At 44.5% G+C, this 23,204-nt stretch overlaps 1 protein-coding gene across 1 annotated transcript in view; it reads right to left on the bottom strand.

The window, feature by feature from the left end:
• The window catches only part of RRAS2 (RAS related 2), a 79,142-nt gene that overhangs the window by 7,712 nt on the left and 48,226 nt on the right, over positions 1–23,204 (bottom strand). The window contains exons 2-4 of the mRNA XM_084630589.1: positions 18,975–19,062; positions 17,991–18,093; positions 16,104–16,212 (exon numbers count right to left, since the gene is read on the bottom strand). Of these exons, the coding sequence (XP_084486715.1) occupies positions 16,104–16,212; positions 17,991–18,093; positions 18,975–19,062 (300 nt within the window). The remainder of the gene's footprint in view (positions 1–16,103; positions 16,213–17,990; positions 18,094–18,974; positions 19,063–23,204) is intronic.

Genomic DNA, 23,204 nt, shown 5'->3' with positions numbered 1-23,204 from the left:
TCGAATTTGGGGTACTGTAGACGCAGTTCGACGGTATTGGCCTCCGGGAGCTATCCCAGAGTGCTCCATTGTGACCGCTCTGGACAGCGCTCTCAACTCAGATGCACTGGCCAGGTAGACAGGAAAAGAACTGCGAACTTTTGAATCTCATTTACTGTTTGGCCAGCATGGCAAGCTGCAGGTGACCATGCAGAGCTCATCAGCAGAGATGACCATGATGGAGTCCCAGAAACGCAAAAGAGCTCCAGCATGGACCGGACGGGAGGTATGGGATCTGATCGCTGTATGGGGAGAGGAATCCATGCTATCAGAACTCTGTTCCAGTTTTTGAAATGCCAAAACCTTTGTCAAAATCTCCCAGGGCATGAAGGACAGAGGCCATAACAGGGACCCGAAGCAGTGCCGCGTGAAACTTAAGGAGCTGAGGCAAGCCTACCAGAAAACCAGAGAGGCTAACGGCCGCTCCGTGTCAGAGCCCCAAACATGCCGCTTCTATGATGAGCTGCATGCCATTTTAGGGGGTTCAGCCACCACAACCCCAGCCGTGTTTGTTTGACTCCTTCAATGGAGATGGAGACAACACGGAAACAGGTTTTGGGGACGAAGAAGATGATGATGAGGTTGTAGATAGCTCACAACAAGCAAGCGGAGAAACCGGTTTTCCCGACAGCCAGGAACTGTTTCTCACCCTGGACCTGGAGCCAGTACCCCCCGAACCCACCCAAGGCTGCCTCCTGGACCCGGCAGGCGGAGAAGGGACCTCAGGTGAGTGTACCTTTTAAAATACTATACATGGTTTAAAAGCAAGCATGTAAAAGGATTACTTTGCCCTGGCATTTGCGGCTCTCCTGGATGTACTCCCACAGCCTTTGCAAAAGGTTTCTGGGGAGGGCAGCCTTATTGCGTCCTTCATGGTAGGACACTTTACCACTTCAGGCCAATAACACGTACTCGGGAATCATTGTACAACAAAGCATTGCAGTGTATGTTTGCTGGCATTCAAACAACATCCGTTCTTTATCTCTCTGTGTTATCCTCAGGAGAGTGAGATATCATTCATGGTCACCTGGTTGAAATAGGGTGCTTTTCTTCAGGGGACACTCAGAGGAGCCCGTTCCTGCTGGGCTGTTTGCCTGCGGCTGAACAGAAATGTTCCCCGCTGTTAGCCACGGGGACAGGGGAGGGTTGAGGGGGTAGCCACGCGGTGGGGGGGAGGCAAAATGTGAGCACGTGCTTTCGTTACAAGGTATGTATGTAATGTTAACAGCAAGGTTTACCCTGAAAGACTGTAGCCACTGTTTTATAAAATGTGTCTTTTTAAATACCGCTGTCCCTTTTTTTCCTCCACCAGCTGCATGTGTTTCAATGATCACAGGATCTTCTTCCCAGAGGCTAGCGAAGAAAAAAAACGCACTCGTGATGAAATGTTCTCTGAGCTCATGCTGTCCTCCCACACTGACAGAGCACAAACGAATGCGTGGAGGCAAATAATGTCTGAGTGCAGGAAAGCACAGAATGACCGGGAGGAGAGGTGGCGGGCTGAAGACAGGGCTGAAGTTCAAATGTGGTGGCAGCGTGATGAGAGGAGGCAAGATTCAATGCGGAGGCTGCTGGAGGACCAAACCAGTACGCTCCAGTGTATGGTTGAGCTGCAGCAAAGGCAGCTGGAGCACAAACTGCCACTACAGCCCCTGTGTAACCAACCACCCTCCTCCCCAAGTTCCATAGCCTCCACACCCAGACACCCAAGAATGTGGTGGGGGGGCCACCGGCCAACCAGCCACTCCACCACAGGGGATTGCCCAAAAAAAGAAGGCATTCAATAAATTTTAAAGTTGTAAACTTTTTAAGTGCTGTGTAGCATTTTCCTTCCCTCCTCCACCACCCCTCCTGGGCTACCTTGGTAGTCATCCCCCTATTTGTGTGATGAATGAATAAAGAATGCATGACTGTGAAGCAACGATGACTATTGCCTCTGCAAGTGGTGATCGAAGGGAGAAGGGGAGGGTGGTTAGCTTACAGGGAAGTAGAGTGAACCAAGGGGCAGGGGGTTTCGTCAAGGAGAAACAAAGAACTTTCACACCGTAGCCTGGCCAGTCATGAAACTGGTTTTCAAAGCTTCTCTGATACGTACCGCGCCCTCCTGTGCTCTTCTAACCGCCCTGGTGTCTGGCTGCGCATAACCAGCAGCCAGGCGATTTGCATCAACCTCCCACCCGCCATAAACGTCTCCCCCTTACTCTCACAGATATTGTGGAGCGCACAGCAAGCAGTAATAACAGTGGGAATATTGGTTTCGCTGAGGTCTAAGAGTCAGTAAACTGTGCCAGCGTGCCTTTGAACGTCCAAATGCACATTCTACCACCATTCTGCACTTGTCAGGAGCTGTTCAACTACAGGCTGAGCTACTGTCCAGGCTGCCTGTGTATGGCTTCATGAGCCATGGCATTAAGGGGTAGGCTGGGTCCCCAAGGATAACGATAGGCATTTCAACACCCCCAACAGTTATTTTCTGGTCTGGGAATAAAGTCCCTTCCTGCAGCTTTTGAAACAGACCAGAGTTCCTGAAGATGCGAGCGTCATGTACCTTTCCCGGCCATCCCACGTTGATGTTGGTGAAACGTCCCTTGTGATCCACCAGAGCTTGCAGCACTATTGAAAAGTACCCCTTGCGGTTTATGTACTCGGTGGCTTGGTGCTCCGGTGCCAAGATAGGGATATGGGTTCCGTCTATGGCCCCACCAGTTAGGGAATCCCATTGCAGCAAAGCCATCCACTATGACCTGCACATTTCCCAGGGTCACTACCCTTGATATCAGCAGATCTTTGATTGCGTGGGCTACTTGCATCACAGCAGCCCCCACAGTAGATTTGCCCACTCCAAATTGATTCCCAACTGACCGGTAGCTGTCTGGCGTTGCAAGCTTCCACAGGGCTATCGCCACTCGCTTCTCAACTGTGAGGGCTGCTCTCATCTTGGTATTCATGCACTTCAGGGCAGGGGAAAGCAAGTCACAAAGTTCCATGAATGTGCCCTTACGCATGCGAAAGTTTCGCAGCCACTGGGAATTGTCCCAGACCTGCAACACTATGCGGTCCCACCAGTCTGTGCTTGTTTCCCGAGCCCAGAATCGGCGTTCCACAGCACGAACCTGCCCCATTAGCACCATGATACATGCATTGGCAGGGCCCATGCTTTCAGAGAAATCTGTGTCCATGTCCTGATCACTCACGTGACCGCGCTGATGTCGCCTCCTCACCCGGTATCGCTTTGCCAGGTTCTGGTGCTGCATATACTGCTGGATAATGCGTGTGGTGTTTAATATGCTCCTAATTGCCAAAGTGAGCTGAGTGGCTTCCATGCTTGCCTTGGTATGGCGTCCATACAGAAAAAAGGCACGGAACGATTGTCTGCCATTGCTCTGACGGAGGGAATGGTGACTGACAACATGGCTTACAGGGCTGGCTTACAGGGAATTAAAATCAACAAAGGGGATGGCTTTACATCAATGAGTATTTCAGGCAGGACTTCACAGAGGGTTCCAATAAGAAATGGTGCACCTAAGTAATTGTTCTTATTGGAACAAGCAGGTTGGTCTAGCCTCTGATTGATACATGGGCTAGATCCTCAGACATGACGATGACGGCTACCAGTCCTATTGCACCGTCTGCTGCCACAAGGCAATGGGTTACTGCTGCTGTGTAGCAATGCAGTACTGCGTCTGCCAGCACCCAGGAGACATACAGTAACAGTGAGCTGAGCGGGCTCCATGCTTGCCGTGGTATGGCGTCTACACAGGTAACTCAGGAAAAAAGGCACGACACGATTGTCTGCCCTTGCTTTCACAGAGGGAGGGAGGGAACGGGGGCCTGACTATATGTACCCAGAACCACCTGCGACAATGTTTTAGCCCCATCAGGCATTGGGATCTCAACCCAGAATTCCAATGGGCAGCGGAGACTGCGGGAACTGTGGGATAGCAACCCACAGCGCAATGGGTCTGGAAGTCGACTCTAGCCTTGGTACTGTGGAAGCACTCCGCCAAGTTAATGCACTTGAGCATTTTCTGTGGGGACACACACTTGAATATATAAAACCGATTTCTAAAAAACCAAATTCTATAAATTCGACCTAATTTCGTAGTGTAGACATACCCTCTGTAAGACAGTTTTTCTGTATCATCAACTATTCTTGTAGCTCATTTCCAGTTTTTCCACATCCTTTTTTGAAGTATTGACAATAGGACTGAACGCTATCTCAGCAAGTCTTGCTATTATCTCTGTTTATGGCACAACCTCCCTACTTTAGTCAACCGGCCCATTTCTACACCCAAGGCTCATGTAAGTTCTCTTTGTCACTTTATCACATTGGGAGCGCATGTTTAGTGGGTTATACACCATGACCTCCAAGTCCTTTCCAGAGTCACTCCATCCTGTAAATGTAACCTACATTCTTTGTTACTAAATATAAATACAGCCAAGGCATGGTTTAAAAAAAAAAAAAATGTTTAAAGCAGCGCAGTTTACCAAGCAATCTTGACCACTCTGAGCAGTCTTTTACCATTCTACCAGTTTCGGTCTTCTTCACATTTTTTCTTTTTTAATCAGCAGTGACTTTATATTTTCTTCCGAACAATTCATAAAAATATATTTAATAGCAAAAACCACTTCCAATGTATGCCTCAATGTATGCCTTTTATAAACACTCCTCTGCCCTCTATTCCCCTTGGATATAAAAAGGATGAAACAGGGTGAGGCTCTCATCCTGAGCTTTTGCAGATATACCTACAATACTCTATTTTCCTCCATTGTAACTCAAATTGCTAACAATCCTGGGAAGATGTTAAAATTTAAATCTGCAATACAACGAGTGAATTGATGGGGTGAAAGTACCTGAAATAATTATGAAAGACAGGGCAGAAAAGCCTGTAGAAAATTAAGAAATGTAAAGTCTTAATGAAAAAGGAAAAGTATACCAAGAAGATGGTGACTAAGTTTGCTCTAGGGGATATAATAAGATGACATTAAAAATATCCTGCATATTTAATTAAATTTAATTAAAAGGCTAAAATTTGCACAAAACACTTAAACATCTTGTACCTCAGTGAGATCGTACAAGCATAAGACACACAATCAGTAGTATGAACGCATCACCAAAAAAAGTATAGATCTAAAATTATGCTTCCACAATAACCTGCTTTTACTTTTTTAAACCTATAAAAATTGCATGTTTAAGTCTGATAAAGCAATACTAGAGTATTTATTGTACTTCATATATTTTGCAACAGCAGATGAATGTACAGTAATTGCTTAATCCCCAAATAATCCTTGTAGTGCTTTGCTTCTAGACCAATTTTAAAAAAGAGCACTGTCAAGTCGCTTCAATATTAAAAATTCACAAGAAATAAAGTAAAACTTCTTTGGGTTTATACCTTCCCTGCAGAGTTTATAAATGCTGAAAAAAATGTGCTAATGTAGGACCACCAGAAATATGAAACTGACCAATTTATTTTCTTTGTCCAAATTGAGTAAAATACAAAGTCCTCACTGTGCCGAACTCTGATCACCTCTCTGCGGTGGTGGTCCATCCCAAACAACATGCTCCAAGGGGTCCCGTTCAGGGACAGTGCCCCGTCGTTGGAGCTGGTGTCCGACACGTCAGCAGGATGTCAGTAGTGAAAGGTGAATTAGATTTTTTTTCTTTAAATAGTTAATTTTTGTACTTGCAACAGACAAAACTGATCTTTTTCAAAACATTTCAGCAGACTCTAGGTAACTTAAGACCTTTGTTTACAGGAAAATCTACTCTCAACCACAAACATTTACAGGTTTGCCAGAAGTGTTAAATTTCTTCTAACAGAAGCTGCAGCTGTATACAAGAAGGATGAGAGATCTGTTTCTCGCCTCCTTTTACTAAAGTTTTAGAGTACACAAAAATGAGTAACATCTGGGACGCTACTGTTTTCTTTTTTCTAAAGAAATTCCTTGTTCAGTATTTAGATGCCATTGTTACATACTGCTGAACAGTATGAGAGTTAATTTCTTTCAGATAAAATCCAATATAACCTCCAGAAAGGAAAATACTAATACAGGCTGCCAAGTGTACCCTGACTGATGAGGGCACCAGTCCCTGGGCCCTCAGGTGGAGGAAGTAATCAAGGATAAGCTGGATCATGGCAGCCTCCAGGGAAACACCCTGGCCTGCTGCCCACCTCGAAAACTGAGACTATTGCGCCACACAGGAGTGTTGAGTGGAAGGCCGTCTACTTTCAAGGAGGATGTGCTGAACCTGTTCCAAGCATGTCCTTTCCTCGCCACCTAGCCACTGAGTAGCCACACCATGAGGTGAAGCGTTGCTAGGTTGGGATGGAGGAGGTAGCCCTGGTCCTGAGAGAGCAGGTCCGGGCGGAATGGCAACTGCCATGGCGGAGCTGCCGCGAGCCCCAAGAGGTTCCCATACCAGTGCTGCCTTGGCCATGCCAGGGCAAAGAGGAGAACCCTGGCCTTGTCCATCTTTATTTTCTCCAGGGCCCTGCTATCAGAGGGAACCGGGGAAAGGCGTAGAGGAGCTGGCCTGACCAGGACAGGGTAAGGCATCGGAGATAGCACCCCTCCTGAGACCCCCCCCCGGAGCAGAACCGGAGCATCGTCGGTTCTGCCAGGTCGCAAATAGGTCCACCTGGGGAGTACCCCACCTTTGGAAGAGCTGGTGAGCCACTTCTGGGTGTGCTGAGAGGAAAAATCCCTGCTCAGGCAATCCGCCCTCACATTCCAGGCACCTGGCAGGTGGAAGGCTTTCAGGTAGATGTCATGGGCTGTACAGAAGTCCCACAGACTGAGGGCTTTGTGGCAGAGGATCGGGCCCCGCCTTGCCTGTTGATTTAGAACATCAAGGCCGCGTTGTCCGGGAGGACCCTGACTACCTTACCCTCCAGGTCCGAGCGGAAGGCCATACATGCCAGTTGCACCGCCCTGAGTTCCTTGACCTTAATATGAATGGGTAGGTCTTGTAGAGACCACAGGCCTTGGGTCTGAAAGTTCCCCACATGGGCCCCCCCAACCCAGGTCCGATGTGTCGGACACCAGCTCCAACGACGGGGCCCTGTCCCTGAACAGGACCCCTTGGAGCATGTTTGGGACAGAACACCACCGCAGGGAGGTGATCACCGAGTTCGGCATGGTGAGGACTTTGTCCATTCTGTCCGTGGCCTGGGAGAACTGCGAGGCCAGCCAGAGCTGGAGGGGCCTCATTCTGAGTCTGGCGTGACGGACCACATATGTGCACGCAGACACGTGACCCAGCAGTTGCAGTCAAACCCTGCTTGTCGTCACTGGGAAACTTGTGATCGAGTCGATGAGCCCTTTCAGGGTCTTGAACCTGTCTGGTGGCCTACGTTGCGTCCAATAGCGCCCTGATAAGCTCTATGTGTTGGACTGGGACTAACGTGGACTTGGCGTTGTTTATCAGCAGGCCAAGGGCAGTACATGCGGACAGGAGGAGCACCACATGATCCCTCACCTGCGACCGGGAGGTGCCTTTGACTAGCCAGTCGTCCAGATATGGGAATATTTGGACCCCTGGCGTCTGAGGTAGGCCGCTACCACTGCCATACACTTTGTAAAGACCCTGGAGGCAGTGGACAGACCAAACGGTAGGACCTTGAATTGATAGTGACTCTGTCCCACCACGAAATGGAGGAAGCATCTGTGCCCCTCCAATGTGTGGATGTGGAAGTACGCATCCTGTAGATCGAGGGCAGCATACCAGTCCCCGGGATCCAGGGAGGGGATGATGGAGGCCAGGGAAACCATGTGGAACTTGAGTTTCACCATGTAGTGGTTCAGACCTCACAGGTCCATGATGAGCCTGAGCCCCCTTTGGCCTTCAGGATAAGGAAATATTGGGAGTAATACCCCCTGCCCAGGAACTCCTTGGGCACCGTCTCTATAACTCCTAGGTCCAGGAGCCACCCCACCTCCTGCTCGAGCAGGGCCTCATGAGAGGGGTTCCCCAGAAGGGATGGGAGTGGAGGGCGGTTGGATGGGGAGGAGGTAAACTGAAGGGTGAAACCTCAGGAGATGGTGTTGTGGACCCATCGGTCCAAGGTGAGTCGTGACTATTCTGGGAGGAAAGCACACAACCGACTGGAGAAAAAGGAGCTTTATTGGGGGTAGGTCCCTGCTGAGAACTGGCAGGGTACCTCTGAGCGTCCCTTCAAAAATGCCTTTTGCCTGCCTGCTTGCCCTTAGAAGACCTAGGCTAGGGGCAAGCCGGGATTGCAGTTGTGGGCGCTTTCTATAGTCCCACTGCTTTTTGTAGGCAGCCTCGTACTTCAGGAGGGCAGCCTGGGCAGGAGCCTGCTGCAGCTTGGACTTGGGTTTTGCTGGAGGAGGGACATAGAGGCCCAAAGTCTGGAGGGTCGTGCGGGAGTCTTCCATGCCAGGCAGCCTTGTGTCTGTTTCCTCAGCAAACAGCCTTCCCATCGAAAGGGAGATCCTGCATTGATGACTGCGCTTCACTGGAGAGCCCAGAGAGTGGAAGCCATGATGCCCATCTCATGTACACCGCTGAGGCCATGGACCATACAGCCGTGTCCGCTGCATCTGAAACAGCCTGCAGGGATGCCCTTGCAGCCACCGTCCCTTCCTCCACAAGCACCTTAAACTCCTCCTTATTGCACTCCCAGAGGGAGTCCTCAAACTTGGGGAGGGATTGCCAGAGGTTAAACTCATAGCAACCCAAGAGGGTTTGATGGTTTACTGAAAGCTTGATGACGAATAAACTTTCCTCCCGAAAGTATCCAGCCTCTGAGCGTCTTTGTTCTTGGGGGTCGAGGCTGGTTGCCCCTGCTGTTCCCTGTGGTTGACCGACTCGACCACCACCGAGTTGGGTGCCGGGTGGGTATACAGAGACTCATGTCCCTTCATGGGTACAAAGTACTTGCGCTCTGCCTTTTTATAGAGATGGGAGCCAACGAGGCTGGTGTTTGCCACAGGGCATTTGAAATTCTTGCCACCCCTTCATGGAGCAGCAAGGCCACCCTGCCCTGTGCTGAAGGGAACAGCATAGTAAACAGGGAGTCTGAGGGCCCTTCCCTCTCCTCAGCCTGGAGGTGGAGGCTCACTGCCACCCTTTTTAGGAGGTCTTGGGGAGCCCGGTAGTCTTCCTCCGGGACGGGGGGGGCCCCCGCAAATCAGCTCCTCTGGATGGGGCAAAGCTGGTGCGGTGCTTTGCGTGTCGTCTGGCACCGGAGGATCCGCCACCTGGTCGGACTCCGGGCACGGTACAGAGGACACAGGTCCCACCGACCTTTTTTCTAGCCGTCTACAGATGGATACCGACGGTGCTTCCGAGGCTCCAGCCACCAAGTGAGCCCCCACAGGGGGCTGTGCCGGAGGCCACAGTGCCCACTGGTACCACTGGGCCAGCCATGACGCTTGGTGCCACTGCTCTTGCTATGGCACCGGTGGAGCCAGCTGTTCAGGCTAGTTAGCTTGGCCTGTAGACGAGCAGCTGTGAGGTGAGGCCGGGCTGGAATATGATCCGCTGTTGCCTCTGGACCGGGAGTATCAGCGGTGCTGGGACCTACGTCGGCCACAGGACCACGATCTCGATGCGGAGGAGCGGCACTGACAGTAGTAGCTGATCCGTGAATGGCCAATGGGCGGACCCATGTCAGTGAGACACCGGCAATCGATGCCTGGGGCTATGATACCTTGGCAGAGACCTGGAACAGGAGTCTGAGTGGGAACGGCGTCTACGATCATGCCGTGACCGACTGCGGTATCTCCTGTGAGATGAGGACCATTGGCGACGTCTGCCATGGTCCTAGAATCATAGAATATCAGGATTGGAAGGGACCTCAGGTGGTCATCTAGTCCAACCCCCAGCTCAAAGCAGGACCGCTCCCCAATTAAATCATCCCAGCCAGCGCTTTGTCAAGCCTGACCTTAAAAACTTCTAAGGAAGGAGATCCTACCACCTCCCTAGGTAACACATTCGAGTGTTTCACCACCCTCCTAGTGAAAAAGTTTTTCCTAATATCCAACCTAAATCTCCCCCACTGCAACTTGAGACCATTACTCCTTGTTCTGTCATCCGTTACCACTGAGAATAGTCTAGATCCATCCTCTTTGGAACCACTTTTCAGGTAGTTGAAAGCAGCTATCAAATCCCCCCTCATTCTTCTCTTCCGCAGACTAAACAATCCCAGTTCCCTCAGCCTCTCCTCATAAGTCATGTGTTCCAGTCCCCTAATCATTTTTGTTGCCCTCCGCTGGACTCTCTCCAATTTTTCCATATCCTTCTTGTAGCGTGGGGCCCAAAACTGGACACAGTACTCCAGATGAGGCCTCACCAATGTCGAATAGAGGGGAACGATCACGTCCCTCGATCTGCCAGCAATGCCCCTACTTATACATCCCAAAATGCCATTGGCCTTCTTGGCAACAACGCCACACTGTTGACTCATATACAGCTTCTCGTCCACTGTAACCCCTAGGTCCTCTTCTGCAGAACTGCTGCCTAGCCATTCGGTCCTGAGTCTGTAGTGGTGCATTGGATTCTTCCATCCTAAGTGCAGGACTCTGCGCTTGTCCTTGTTGAACCTCATCAGATTTCTTTTGGCCCAATCCTCCAGTTTGTCTAGTCCCTCTGTATCCTATCCCTGCCCTCCAGCGTATCTACCACTCCTTCCAGTTTAGTGTCATCTGCAAACTTGCTGAGGGTGCAATCCACACCATCCTCCAGATCATTAATGAAGATATTGAACAAAACCGGCCCCAGGACCAACCCTTGGGGCACTCCTCTTGATACTGGCTGCCAACTAGACATGGAGATGAAGACAAGCAGTGCCAGCAGCCCCAGTCGGATGGCACTCATCCAGACAGTCCGGCTAGTGTCGAGGGTGATCCACCTGGACTGAGCCCTGAACGGTCGTTAGGCAGTAAGCAGGTCGGAAACGTTCCCTCGACTGGGACCGGTACTGGGCCAGTGGCAACTGGCCTCTGGAGCATGGAGCGGACATCAGCGGAGCTCCAGGCACCGGCATGGACATGACACCCCTGGCTGCCTGGAGGGCTTCGGGTGTAGACGGCATCCAGACATCTGGAGAGGCCTGCTCCGAAGGGGCCGGGCTACTCCACTCAACGTAAGTCGGAGGCCTAGGGCCCGATGGGGATCGAGGACTACCCGACATAGGCATAGTCTCTGTCCCAGACTTCCCTCGGTGCCACTGCGAAGAAGGAGTCTTTCCGGTCCTCTTGGCATGCCCTGTGGACGGGGAACGGTGCCGACCGCATGATGTTACTGGCGGGGCTCCATGTACCAACACCGCGGTGCCAGGTACCAATTTGGAGCAGCATGCCACGGTCGGGGCCAGCGCTGACTCCATCAGGATGGTCGGGAGCCTAATGTCCCTTTCTTTTTTAGTTTAGGGCTTGAAAGACTTGCAGAACTTGCATCTTTTGCTGATATGGGTTTCTCCCAAGCAGTGCAGACAATCCGCATGCGGGTTGCTCCTTGGCACAGAGTGCCTACAAGAGCGGCTCCACGTAAAGCCTGGGGCACGGGGCATGCCCCGGCCCGGGCTCAATGACTAAACTGAATTAGCTAATTAACTACAGGTACTACTGAACAAACGAAGAGTTCTGGAGGCGAGCTGCAGCAAAGCTGGAGCTGAGCAGTTCCAATGCACCTTCTCTGGCAGCAAGAAGGAACTGAGGGTGGGGGGAGCGCAGCCCTCCTTATACCGTGCCGGGGGGGCGCTCCCCCCTACAGGTACTGCTAGGGGGAAAACTTCCAGCACTGGTGCACATGGCGAGCACGCACACCTATTGTGGAATACACATGAGCAATCACTCAAAGAAGAATATGTGATCATCTAAGTCATGCATTAAGTGCCAGTATTTTCAGAGGGGCAGCAGGAGCCATTCGGATTGTCTAGTCTGCCACTTGTAGATTTTTTTCTCTCGTCCCCAACACAACTTACTTTGGGGGTGGCTCTTTTTGGTAGTTTAGTTCAAATAGTTTAGTAGTTCTACATACACTGTAGTAAGTATTTAACAAAAGCAAGGCCAGAGTAGTTCATCTTATTTGGAGCAGCAGATGAGGTGGTCTGGGGCACTGAACTCCTGTGGGAATTCATTCACGGTCTTAGACCAGCAACAAGAAAGCTCAATCTCCAGCGCAAAAGAGTTTTACCCTTGCTGTGGCCAGCTCCAGCATGCCTGAGGAGCAGACCCGTCATCTGCAGACCTTGCCCTGGAGCTTTAGCCAATCTTTTCATTAGCTCTGGATTAGCCCATTACAGGAAAAAATCTTACAATAATAAATTATTCTATCTGGCATATGTTCTCTTTCAGAGCTCAATACTCAAACAGAAGATGACAAATGCTTGTTATGCTGTGCTGAGGTAAGCACTCAAACCTAGTTTGGTCCTACAGTATTCAAACATTACTGTATGGCCTGATGGGAGTATCTGCTTCTCAGCTTTGTACACAACCCAAATTTTAGTCCTCCATTGACTGTGTGCTCTTGGACAAGTCATGTGATCTGCTTAAGTTTCTTCATCTTAAATATACAAAACAAAACCGGAATAATCTTCCCTTCCTTACAAGGAAGCATCAGGACTAGAGTTCATACAGAATTCCCAATATATCTAATGCTACATAAGCTTTTAAAAAATTTATATGAAAAGAATGGAGTTCTGCTATTGACTGGAGGTCCATTTTCCAAAGTAGGCTAAAAACAAATCTAAAAGGATTGTATTGCAAGCTACTTAATCCACAGAAGTCAAAACTCGCACATAAGTGCATGTTCTTCCATAATTGCAATCACTTTGTCCCCTAATAAATTACAGCTACCTTTTGGTGGAATAAGAGAAGGAGTACTTGTGACACCTTAGAGAGACTAACAAATTTGAGCATAAGCTTCCATGAGCTACGCTGTTTAACAAACGAGAGTAGTACACAAAAAAGTTTACAAGAAAAAGTAACCAATACCATTGTTAAACTGGAGTGGGAATTTAGACAGGCAGAATTGTGTTACCTAAATTGAATCACAAGGACCTCGGTTTTAAGTCTCACTCCAAAGATAACACTTCTGGCAACAGTGCTGTGCTAGTGCATTAGTTAAGTACTGACTCAGAGGAAAACTATCACCTACTAAACCACAAACCACTTCCCTGCAGCACCTCAGATCTTCCTTGAAAGCCTTCCATCCAGGGGCCAATGAAGGCCTGACCCCATTTAGTTTGTGATTAGCTGATAAGGCTGCCTTTATCATGTTACTGGAAAAAGCTGCTGAAACATCAAGTGCCTTGTTCAGCTCTCCTCCTTTTTAAAGGGAATCAATGTTATTTAAGTTACACTGCAACAATGCTTTATGAGAAACTACTATACAGAATGCCTTTATAAAAAGCAAGCGGCTGAGGATACAGTGTTCACCAAGTCTTGTGTGCCAAACTGAAGGTCCTTTTTACCACGCTGTGACTGGCTGTAGTAGCAGTCTGAGGACTTGGTGTTTAGTATAGGCTGCAAAACATCCTCTTAAATCCAAATGCCTAGAAATAATGACAAGAGGGCCAGGAATATAATTAAGCATATATAAGGCTGCCTTGGAACCCCCAAAACTATAGAAGGATCCAGTAATACTCCTGAAATCTCATTACTTACCTCACGGGGCATTTTGTGGTTTATGTTTGTATATCCCTTTGTAACTCATAGTATTTTTTTCCTTCAACATGCAGCCAATGTGGACATTATATTTGTAAATCACACCACACTACAGACCTGTGGCAAGTGCCCACAGTGTTTAACTCCATTGCACTGCCCAGGAAGTCAATATGTTACAGGGCTTGGTAACGTACCCTCATACCCTCTCCATCAATTAAACACACACACACAGTGGTCTTGATTTCACCAACGGATTATGGAACAGCACCTAAAAAGTTAAATTTTGTGTTCTCTTACAGAACTGTCATTAGATTCTCAAAACTGTCTCTGCATAGCATTTCAATAGTACCCACTGTATGAAGATGCAGGAAAAATAAGCACAATCAAAGCTAATGAGTTTATTTTAAGACCTTGAAGTATTGATAGTACCAAAGCAAAGCTGAGTAGAACAGGAAAGCCTGATGGTATAAGCCAAAAGCCAAAGATACTGAGGCTAAAATGAATAAGGATATTATCAAATACACAATGCTGGAAGTGGCAAGGGTCCACACTACTATCTACAATCAATTAACATAATCAAACTATTTTATGTGAACCAGAAAGTTATGATGGCAAAGACTACTTTGGAAATGTAAACAGAACAGCTGAGGCGCTGATGTCTGCCTGAGCGCAGAGAACACGAAATAGTATGTCTGTGATGCATGAAGTGCCCTTTCACCTGAATAGATACTACCTCAGATACCAATGGTGTTACTCTTAAATATCAACATTGTTACACATTTTATGTGAACCACAAAGTGTTCAGCTGTAGCTAAAGCGCCAAATATAAAATAGCATAAAGTGCTTACAGACATGAGATTAGGAATTCTCTGCCACCAAAACCAAGTTAGAAGTGACATTTTGAAGGTTTATAGAAGTACTTTCAAACCTCTAAAGCACTCAGAGTGATAGAAAAGTTTATAGTTTCATAGATTTTTGCAGCTAGAAGGGACTATGATCTAGCTTTATGATCTAGCTTTAGCTTTTTTGCTATAAGTTGCACCTCATTTCTAGCCTGAATTTGTCTTGCTTCAGTCCAAACCGTGGAAAATTTCTGGTACATTTTTCTGCTAGATTGAAGAGCGGTCTATCAGAAATCCCTTCCCCACATAGGTGCTCATAGACACTGATCAAGTCACCTCCTAAACTTCTCTTTGATAAACTAAGTAGATTGAGCTTCTTTAGTCTCATTTTAAGGCATGTTTTCCAAACCCAAAGACATTCTTGAGCCCTTTCCAGATTTTTCTACATCTTTTTTAAAACATCAACACCAGAACTGGACATAGTATTCTAGTAATGGTCTCGCCAACATATACACAAAAATACCACCTCCTCCCCTGACTCCTACTTGATATTTCTCTGCTTATATATCCAAGGATTGCATTCACTCTCTCACTTAAAGAATTGCATAGCGAGTGCATGTTCAACTGATTATCTACCATTACCTTAAGTCCTTTTCAGTGTCACTACATTCCAAGATATTGTCCCCCATATTGTATTATGTTCATTCTAAGGTCCTAAATGTATGACCTTGCATTTGGCTGTATTAAAACGCATGCTGTCCCAATGCATAAACCTCTTAGCAAGTGATCCAGTTTGGTCTGCATACAGTTAACCTGTCCCTGTTATTTACCCTTCCATTAATTTTTAGAGTCATCTGCAAATTTTACCAGCAATGATTTTATATATTCTTCCACACCAATAGTAAGATATTGAATAGCACTGGGCCAAGAATAGATACCTCCATGACCCCACTAGAAAGTATCTGATAACTGCTCCCAATTACTTTTTCACAATTTAGCAGTTAGACAGTTTTCAATCCATTTAATATGGGCTACACTAATTCTGTTGCGTACCTCCAGACTTTAAAACATACCATTGGCTGCATAATCTGCTTCATATGTATATAATTCAGTTATACACAAAATGACTGTTGCTTTGACAATAAGGAATGCACTCCGAGTAAAACTTTTAGAGTAACCACCATACCTTTTAGTGACAGAATTTTCTGCTTGGTACAAGCCAATTTGATGAATAATATTACGGAAAATTTTAAGAGCAGGAGAATTAGACATACTTATGCCTAAGATCTCTCAATAAATTTAGCCTCAGCCTCACTTCCAAGAGTCAATAAGAGAAGCTGCTGTATCAAAAAAAAGTTTATTTTGATCCAGAAACAGTTCTCCCTAAAGAGAAACATTAAAAACCTCAACTATAGCTATTGTCAAATTTCCTGTATTTCTCTTCCATTCTGATTAATAACAAATATTTCGTGAAAAAGTCATTTGCTCCAATTATTAATTTGAAGTTAACCTTCTGGACAACAATTTCTATAAAAACTATAAACAAAGAATTAGGATTCTTGATATACAATAATGCCAAGATTTTACCTGTCTTTGATGATCCAGATCTGCTTTGTTCCCAACTAGAATCATAGGAAACTCATCACGGTCTTTCACTCTAAGTATCTGCCTTTGAAATTTGTAGATTTCTTCAAAACTGAAAAAGAAAAGTAAGGAAGATTTGCATGTACTAGTTCATGGGTTCTTCATCTATGGTATCATGAAAAATTGTCCTAAAATAAAATACTGTTTCATCCTGGGTCACCATGGCTCTATGATTAGGGAACCACTGAGCTAGTTCATACACTTACAAGGATTCGTAACACAGGTCAGGACTGTGTAATCTATAGGACCTATTCTGATCTTTTAGAGAGTTGTAATGGAGCATGCCCTGCTTAGCCTAAGGGTAGGGTTGATGCAACTTTACAGGTGTCTATTTTCTTCACTGAACAGCAACTCAATATTAATATCAGCTATGCGTATACATAAATTGGAAAAGGCACTCCCACTTAAGACAGAAGAAGGTTGTGTTTAGGCAGCAAGAACCTTTTGCTAGTTTCCAGATAGCTAGGAAGGATACAGATTTTATTCTCGCACTCAAAGCATGTAGGACAATATTTTTTAAATAAATTTCAAATATGATTTAGGCTCTTAATTCTAGGCACCGAAGTTTGAAATTGCTAGCCAAAAATACACTGTATCCATTCCATACATGACTATTGCGGCCAAACTTTCAGATAGCATCCAAGAAAGCCAACTGGTCTTCCCAACAAAGCCTCTACAGCTATTTTTAACATTTTAAACCTTTACATTTAAATTATAAAAACCCATCAAATTGGGGATAATCCTATTGCCCAGAAATAGAAGAAAAGTGGAAGTGCTATCCAAGTAAATTAATTGTTGGGTTTGCTGTCTGCTAGGAAAGAGCAGCAAGCATAGTACCACCAGGCACAGCAACACTGAGCTGGCAGGGTGAAGTGTGCCCAGAGGGGCTGAGGAGCAAAGCAAAGAGAACAGAGCTGCTTCAGGGAAAAGGAAAGGAGAAAGAGCAGACCAAAACAAAAAGCTACCAGTGCAATCAGTGAAGGACACCAAGCATGGATGTCACATGCCCTTACCAAGAACTGCTCAATAAGCCTGGCATGACATGCTAAGCCAGCTTTAGAAGTTCCAGTTAATATTTGGGGGAGGTATTTTGGTCTTGATGCAGCATTTGGTTCCCTTCCCCCCAACCCCCGCTCTTGTTTTCCTATTTATAGTTTAAAGTCACTTATAGCATAGGGTAGGTGCTTTAATGAAACTGAAATACAGTGTAGATCAGTGGTTCTTAACCAAGGGTACGTGTACCTTTGAGGGTACACAGAGGTCTTCCAGGGGGCACACCAAATCTACATATTTGCCTAACTTTACTAGAGGCTACATGAAAAGCACTAAAAGTCAGTACAAAAACTTAAATTTCTTACAGTGACTTGTTTATACTGCTCTATGTCAAATGTTTCTCAACTTAGGGGTCGTGATTTATTTTAAAATCATATGGTAAAACTGAGAAAGCAAGCAATTTTTCAGTAACAGCATTAGCTGTGACACTTGTATTTTTAGGTCTGTTTTCGTAAGCAAGTAGTTTTTAAGTTAGGTGAAGTTTGGGGTACACAAGACAAATCAGCCTCCTGAAAGGGATACAGTAGTCTGGAAAGGTTGAGAACCACTGATGTAGACAATTAACAGTTTAATTTTGTCTAGCCATATTACCCCCACTCCCTCTTTACTACAATTTGAGAGAATATTAATTAGCCACTTAAACCCAAGAAGCAATGGCAAAAGTTTGTGCTTGCAACAAGTACCACAGGTGGTTATTCTAGTAGAAACTGACACAGCAAACAGAAACTTATCAGATGGAGTACTAGCCCATGCTTTCATAGTTGATTTCAGGCTTACCTTCCTCTATCAGTGACTGAGAAGACAAGAAGAAAGCCCTCCCCAGTCCTCATATACTGTTCTCGCATAGCTCCAAATTCTTCTTGTCCTGCTGTATCCAGAACTGAACAGAAGTAGGAAAAATTACTATACTTTATGCTCCTAGTTTGTGAAACTTTTCCTCCTGAAACAGTTGGAGCACAACAGCTTCATTTTTAAAAGGGATGTTATTTTATAAACTATGACCTTCCCCGGCATATGGAAAATTACTTCTGTAGTTTTTCTTCCAGTGAAGATATATTGCAAGAATCTTACTCCTGGAACTTAGCAAGATGCTGGTGGGATTCCTAACTCAAGGTTTTTTGACTCTTCAGGGCAGTGGCCCAATCATAAGCATTAAGTCTGGCATTAACCAGACCTGAAGAAACAAAAACACTCGTCTCCCTTTGACCAGTTCGCCAGGTAAAAATAGCTGTTGAGCATACCTAGATGGGAGTCTTAAATCAATGTTAACAAGAGGGATCTCACTCGAATATTTGGAGGGCAGCATTTATACTCTGCATGGGTGGCAAACATGGCAGCCAGTACATTGTATCCCAGAACCACTGCTCATAAGAGTTAAGGAAGTTCTGGTAGTCTTGTACTAAGAAAGTAAGGCCCAAGAATAAGGCTCCTAATGCAGAGGGTATCTTTAGAGAATAGAAGCTGCAGGTGCTCAAAAACGGAGAAGCTATTTATTTAGTTGCAGACACATTAACATTAGGCATTTAGGCTTAGTGTCAATTTAAAGGAAGCTTTAAGTTTGATTAGCTCTTTGATAGTCAATGAATATGCAATTAAGACTAGAGTAGAAGTTTTTAATCAGGTAATCATGAAAGCATCATCAAAATACTTAGCACAATACAATTTGATCCAGTACCACCCTCTTAAAATTCAAGTTCAAATAAATAACAGTTACAGACCATCAATATTTAATTATGCTTTTTAAAAACAAAACAAACTTACTGTCCAACCGTGCTGCTTTCTCATCTATCACACACTGTTTGGTGTAGGAGTCCTCAATTGTCGGATCATAATCCGTGACAAAGTAGGACTATAGAAAAACAGAATTTATGCATGTGCACAAGACACATACATACAATACACTGTTTAATGCAGTCAGTTAAATATTTTGCAGTCTATCAAACTGTTTTCTGCACTCAACAAACGAAAAACTCAGAAGTATGTCATCCAAATCAGACTCCACATCACAGAATCTGCACACACCAAAATTCTGAAACACATTTCTTGCCTAATTTCATTATGGGTATGTACATCTATATTGCGCAAAGAAAAAAAAAACGGTAGTGCAAGCCTGTGTCAATTAGCTCTATGGGGCTAAACCAAAGCAGTGTAAATGTTCCCACTCAGGCTTGAACCTAGGCTCGGAAACCTGCTTAGGGGGAAGGGTTTGAAGTAAGTGCTGTGGGTGTTGCCAAGAGAAGTAAGCCCAGACATCCCATGTGGTTATAGGGAATACGAAAAGGAGGAGATGAGAAGAGAAGACATCTTAAGCACTAGAATTACAAGCATCAGTCGCTAACAAAGATCACAGAATCTGCAAAAACAAAGGATTGTACCATGGAAGGACAGCTACTGAAAGAAAGCCATTAAAATTGTTTTGACTTGGCATCTTACCAGCCAATTATAACATTTAAATTGCAGTTAGAAACCAGAATTTCTTGTTTTGAGTGTTGTATACTGTAGTCCAATTGTCATCCCACATTCACATAAATCCCTAAAGAATATAATTTTCCTTTGCAGTAGTAACAGTAAAGCCATTCTTTCCATTCTTCTGAAGCTCTAATTCAAGGCAGACTCAGTGTTGCTATGCAATCACAGCCACTTCCTCAGTTTATAGTACTTCCCGCTGTTCTAATGTATAAAAGCAATCTTATCATGGACCCTAGAGAAAGTCAGATATATTTAATTTGCAACCCCTGCTACAATTGTCTGATGCTTTATCGTAAAAGTAAGGAAATCAGAAACATACAAGAAAATGGTTTTAACTGCCCAGAGATCAGTGTATGCATTGTAATTTAATCACTTTTTGCTGTAGATATCAACTATCCATTGAAATACATCCACCACAGTTCTGTTCCCTCCACATTCTGAACAAGGGCAATAAAGTAATTCCAAGTGGAATTGCCTCCTAACGAGTACAATAAAACTATTGAACTCCCTTCCACATGCATATATCCCTTTTTTAATCCCTTAAATTTAAGGAAGTTATCAAATTCATTCTGCTCTGCTTTAAGGTCTCATGTAGTTTTGCCTCCCCATCATCTTCTCATTTCTTCCCAATCCTTTCACATTACTACTTTAGTTTCTCTCCCATTTTCACTTTGTTCCTTTTGTCATGCTGCTCTATACAATTCAAGCCATCTCCAATAAGCACCTTTGTTCTCTCCTCCTTATGGAGAAACAGTCAAAAGCACTTACATCACTTCGGAAACCATGTCTATCGAAAGTCAATGGAACTTAAGGCACTTGGGGTTTGGAATAAAATTTTCCATTCATCCAACAATAAATCATCCCTTCTTTCTTCCTCCTCCAACAAATCTCATTACCCTTCCATTCCAAATTATTGGGCTGTGTCTAGATTTCACAACATAAAATAATGCAATCTCTTCAGGGCAGGGAAAACAATTTACTAAACTTGGAATTACAAATTATGTTTAAGTTGTCGGTTGAGCAACTTACATACATTTCCAAAACATTGCAATACACATCTCCCACAACCACTCAAGTTTCTAGCTCCATCTCCTCTCATCCCTCTGTACTGAATATTAGCAATTTCCCCCTCTTCTCCCACCCCCGGGGACAAAGTATCAAGCCATGTCACTACTAGTGCCTCATGAGCATACAGAAAAATCAGACTGGCATATCCAAATATTCAATATCTTATGAGTTATTAACAGTGTACAAAAAGGATATTCATTTAAGGAGGTTAACTAGAGAGGGGCGGGTGCACATGCATACAAAGAGATATGGAAACAGACTGCCAGATTCAAAATGCATGAAGAGTTTACTGTGCTAGTTTCCTTGTTGATCTGCCAAAAGACTTCAGATCAGATTGTTACCCTGTACTTGGCTATGTCCCTCAGAAGCTACAACTACATCACGTTGTGTAATGGTATGTCCATTTTGGACTTCGCTCCAGCGGTAACCATGAGTGACCGATGCAAGATTTACATACACCCATAAAAAAGACCGTTAACATATTTACCAGCTACCACTAACTCCGTTTTATAATACAGTACTTAGCAGAAGTATTTATCAGCCTTCCTATATGCTCCACTTAGGGTTGTGGTTGCCCAAGCTTTTTCATTTGAGTGGGTCATTTTCAGAGGTTTATAAACTTTGAAACAGGCTGTCAGTACATGCAAACAAAACTTTTGGAGAGCCATAACTGTCAAATTTTGGTACTTCTAAGGAGACAGCAAAAGGTACATCTGACATAAACGCAGCCCCTTCCCAAATTTTGAGCCCCTGACCAGAATCCTGGAGTTATTAGAGCTTGTTGGCAAAATGGTGGTAAGAATTTTTAACACAAGCAAACTGATACTCATTTCCCCATAACCTCAGTTTTGACTGAAATTTTAAAATAAGTCAAGTCTCAGGCAGACGCCCAGCAAGGAAAATTTCAGCCATAATTGTTAAAGTTTGACATAACTACGAGCCAATTGAAAACTGGGTCTTATAACATGGCCATTAGTCAACCTTAACTGTAGGCACCACCTTCAGTTCCACCTATAATTACAGCATTGTAGCATGTCACCAACTGTATTCACCACTATACAATCTCTCGTGTATATTTGGAGTAGTTTCTACCCCCAAAGTCAACTGACTCAGTTGAGATAAGTGTTGGATCATATGCTGAACAAGTACTAGTTTCCTTTAAAACCAGCAGCCTGGCAAAAGCATCTTGCGCAATATGTTTGTATCAAGCCACTTGTTTAGTGTTATTTGATGCGTGTCTGATTATATGCACTTCGAATTCCTTTGAAACTAGTGGATCATTATAAAGTTAAATACATTCTGCACCTGCTAAACTACTTCGTAAAGTCATGAATATTAGTGGTCATTAACACAACACTAAACACACAAAAACAACCAGAGCTCTTGCAAAAAAAACTATGCAATCTCTCAAATCTAAGCTGTCAAATTAAGCAAAAAGTATGTTATATCCTTCCTGAACAAATGAAATAAACACATTTCAAACAAAGTAACAGATTCATGGGTCGTTTCAAAATAAAGTCACAACATAATTATATCAGAAATCTGCAAGAATTGAAGGATTTGGTATTTTTACTTTGCATACATTAAAATGTTCCTGGTTTTGAGCACTGTCATGGATGTCAAGATATTTAGAGCATTCGACAGAAACATCACCTATATAATCAAGTCTGCCACATCTATAGTTTCCATACCACAAATTCATGTAAGGCCACAAAAATAAGATAGTACCAAAGCTGTCTCAGCTTTGTACTTTGCAAAAGCCAGGCAAGTTTAAAGAAGTGGATATTCAATTTTAGGACTATGACAGTGAGAAAAGTCTAGCTGGACTACATACTGGGAAATAAATTTTAAGAGAAAAGAAAAAGGGAAAGATTTTTATTTTTTTTAAATACACATTTTTAGATGCAACTTTACTATGTAAATAAATCAAATTACTGGCTTATCATTTAGTCAAATACAATATAAAAATGAACACCTCCAACATATCATAGTGTAATTTAAAGCAAGTATTACAATTTATATCCATAAAGCAGGGCAAAAGAAATATTCTAAAGAGTTAAATAGAAAAAAACTATTCAAATCAGAGTCAAATCTGAAAAGAGCTTCCAACAGAGTTTCTAAAGACAGAAAAGATAATACCAAATCCTCTAAATATTAGTAAGTATTTTCTTCCCTCTTTCAGGAGGCAAGTCTCCCCCCTCCCCATACACAGCTCAAAAAAGATCAGAGTTTGTAGTTATTATACCATTAGATGCCTGTCAAATTCTGAAACAGAAGCTTGACATTTGAATAGACGCTCACAAGAGTTTGCAATTCAAGTCAGCATCTTAAATACCATATTGTTCAGTACTGAGCTCAAAGTAGTAAAAGCACATGCAAATACTAGGTTAGCTTACCTGTAAATTGGGATGTCTCCAAACTATATTTTGTCTAGATTATGGAAGTTTGCACATG

This window comes from Lepidochelys olivacea (assembly GCF_965140295.1).
Source record: "Lepidochelys olivacea isolate rLepOli2 genome assembly, chromosome: 6".
NCBI lineage: Eukaryota > Metazoa > Chordata > Testudines > Cheloniidae > Lepidochelys > Lepidochelys olivacea.
This window is presented reverse-complemented; position numbering and strand designations above follow the sequence as displayed.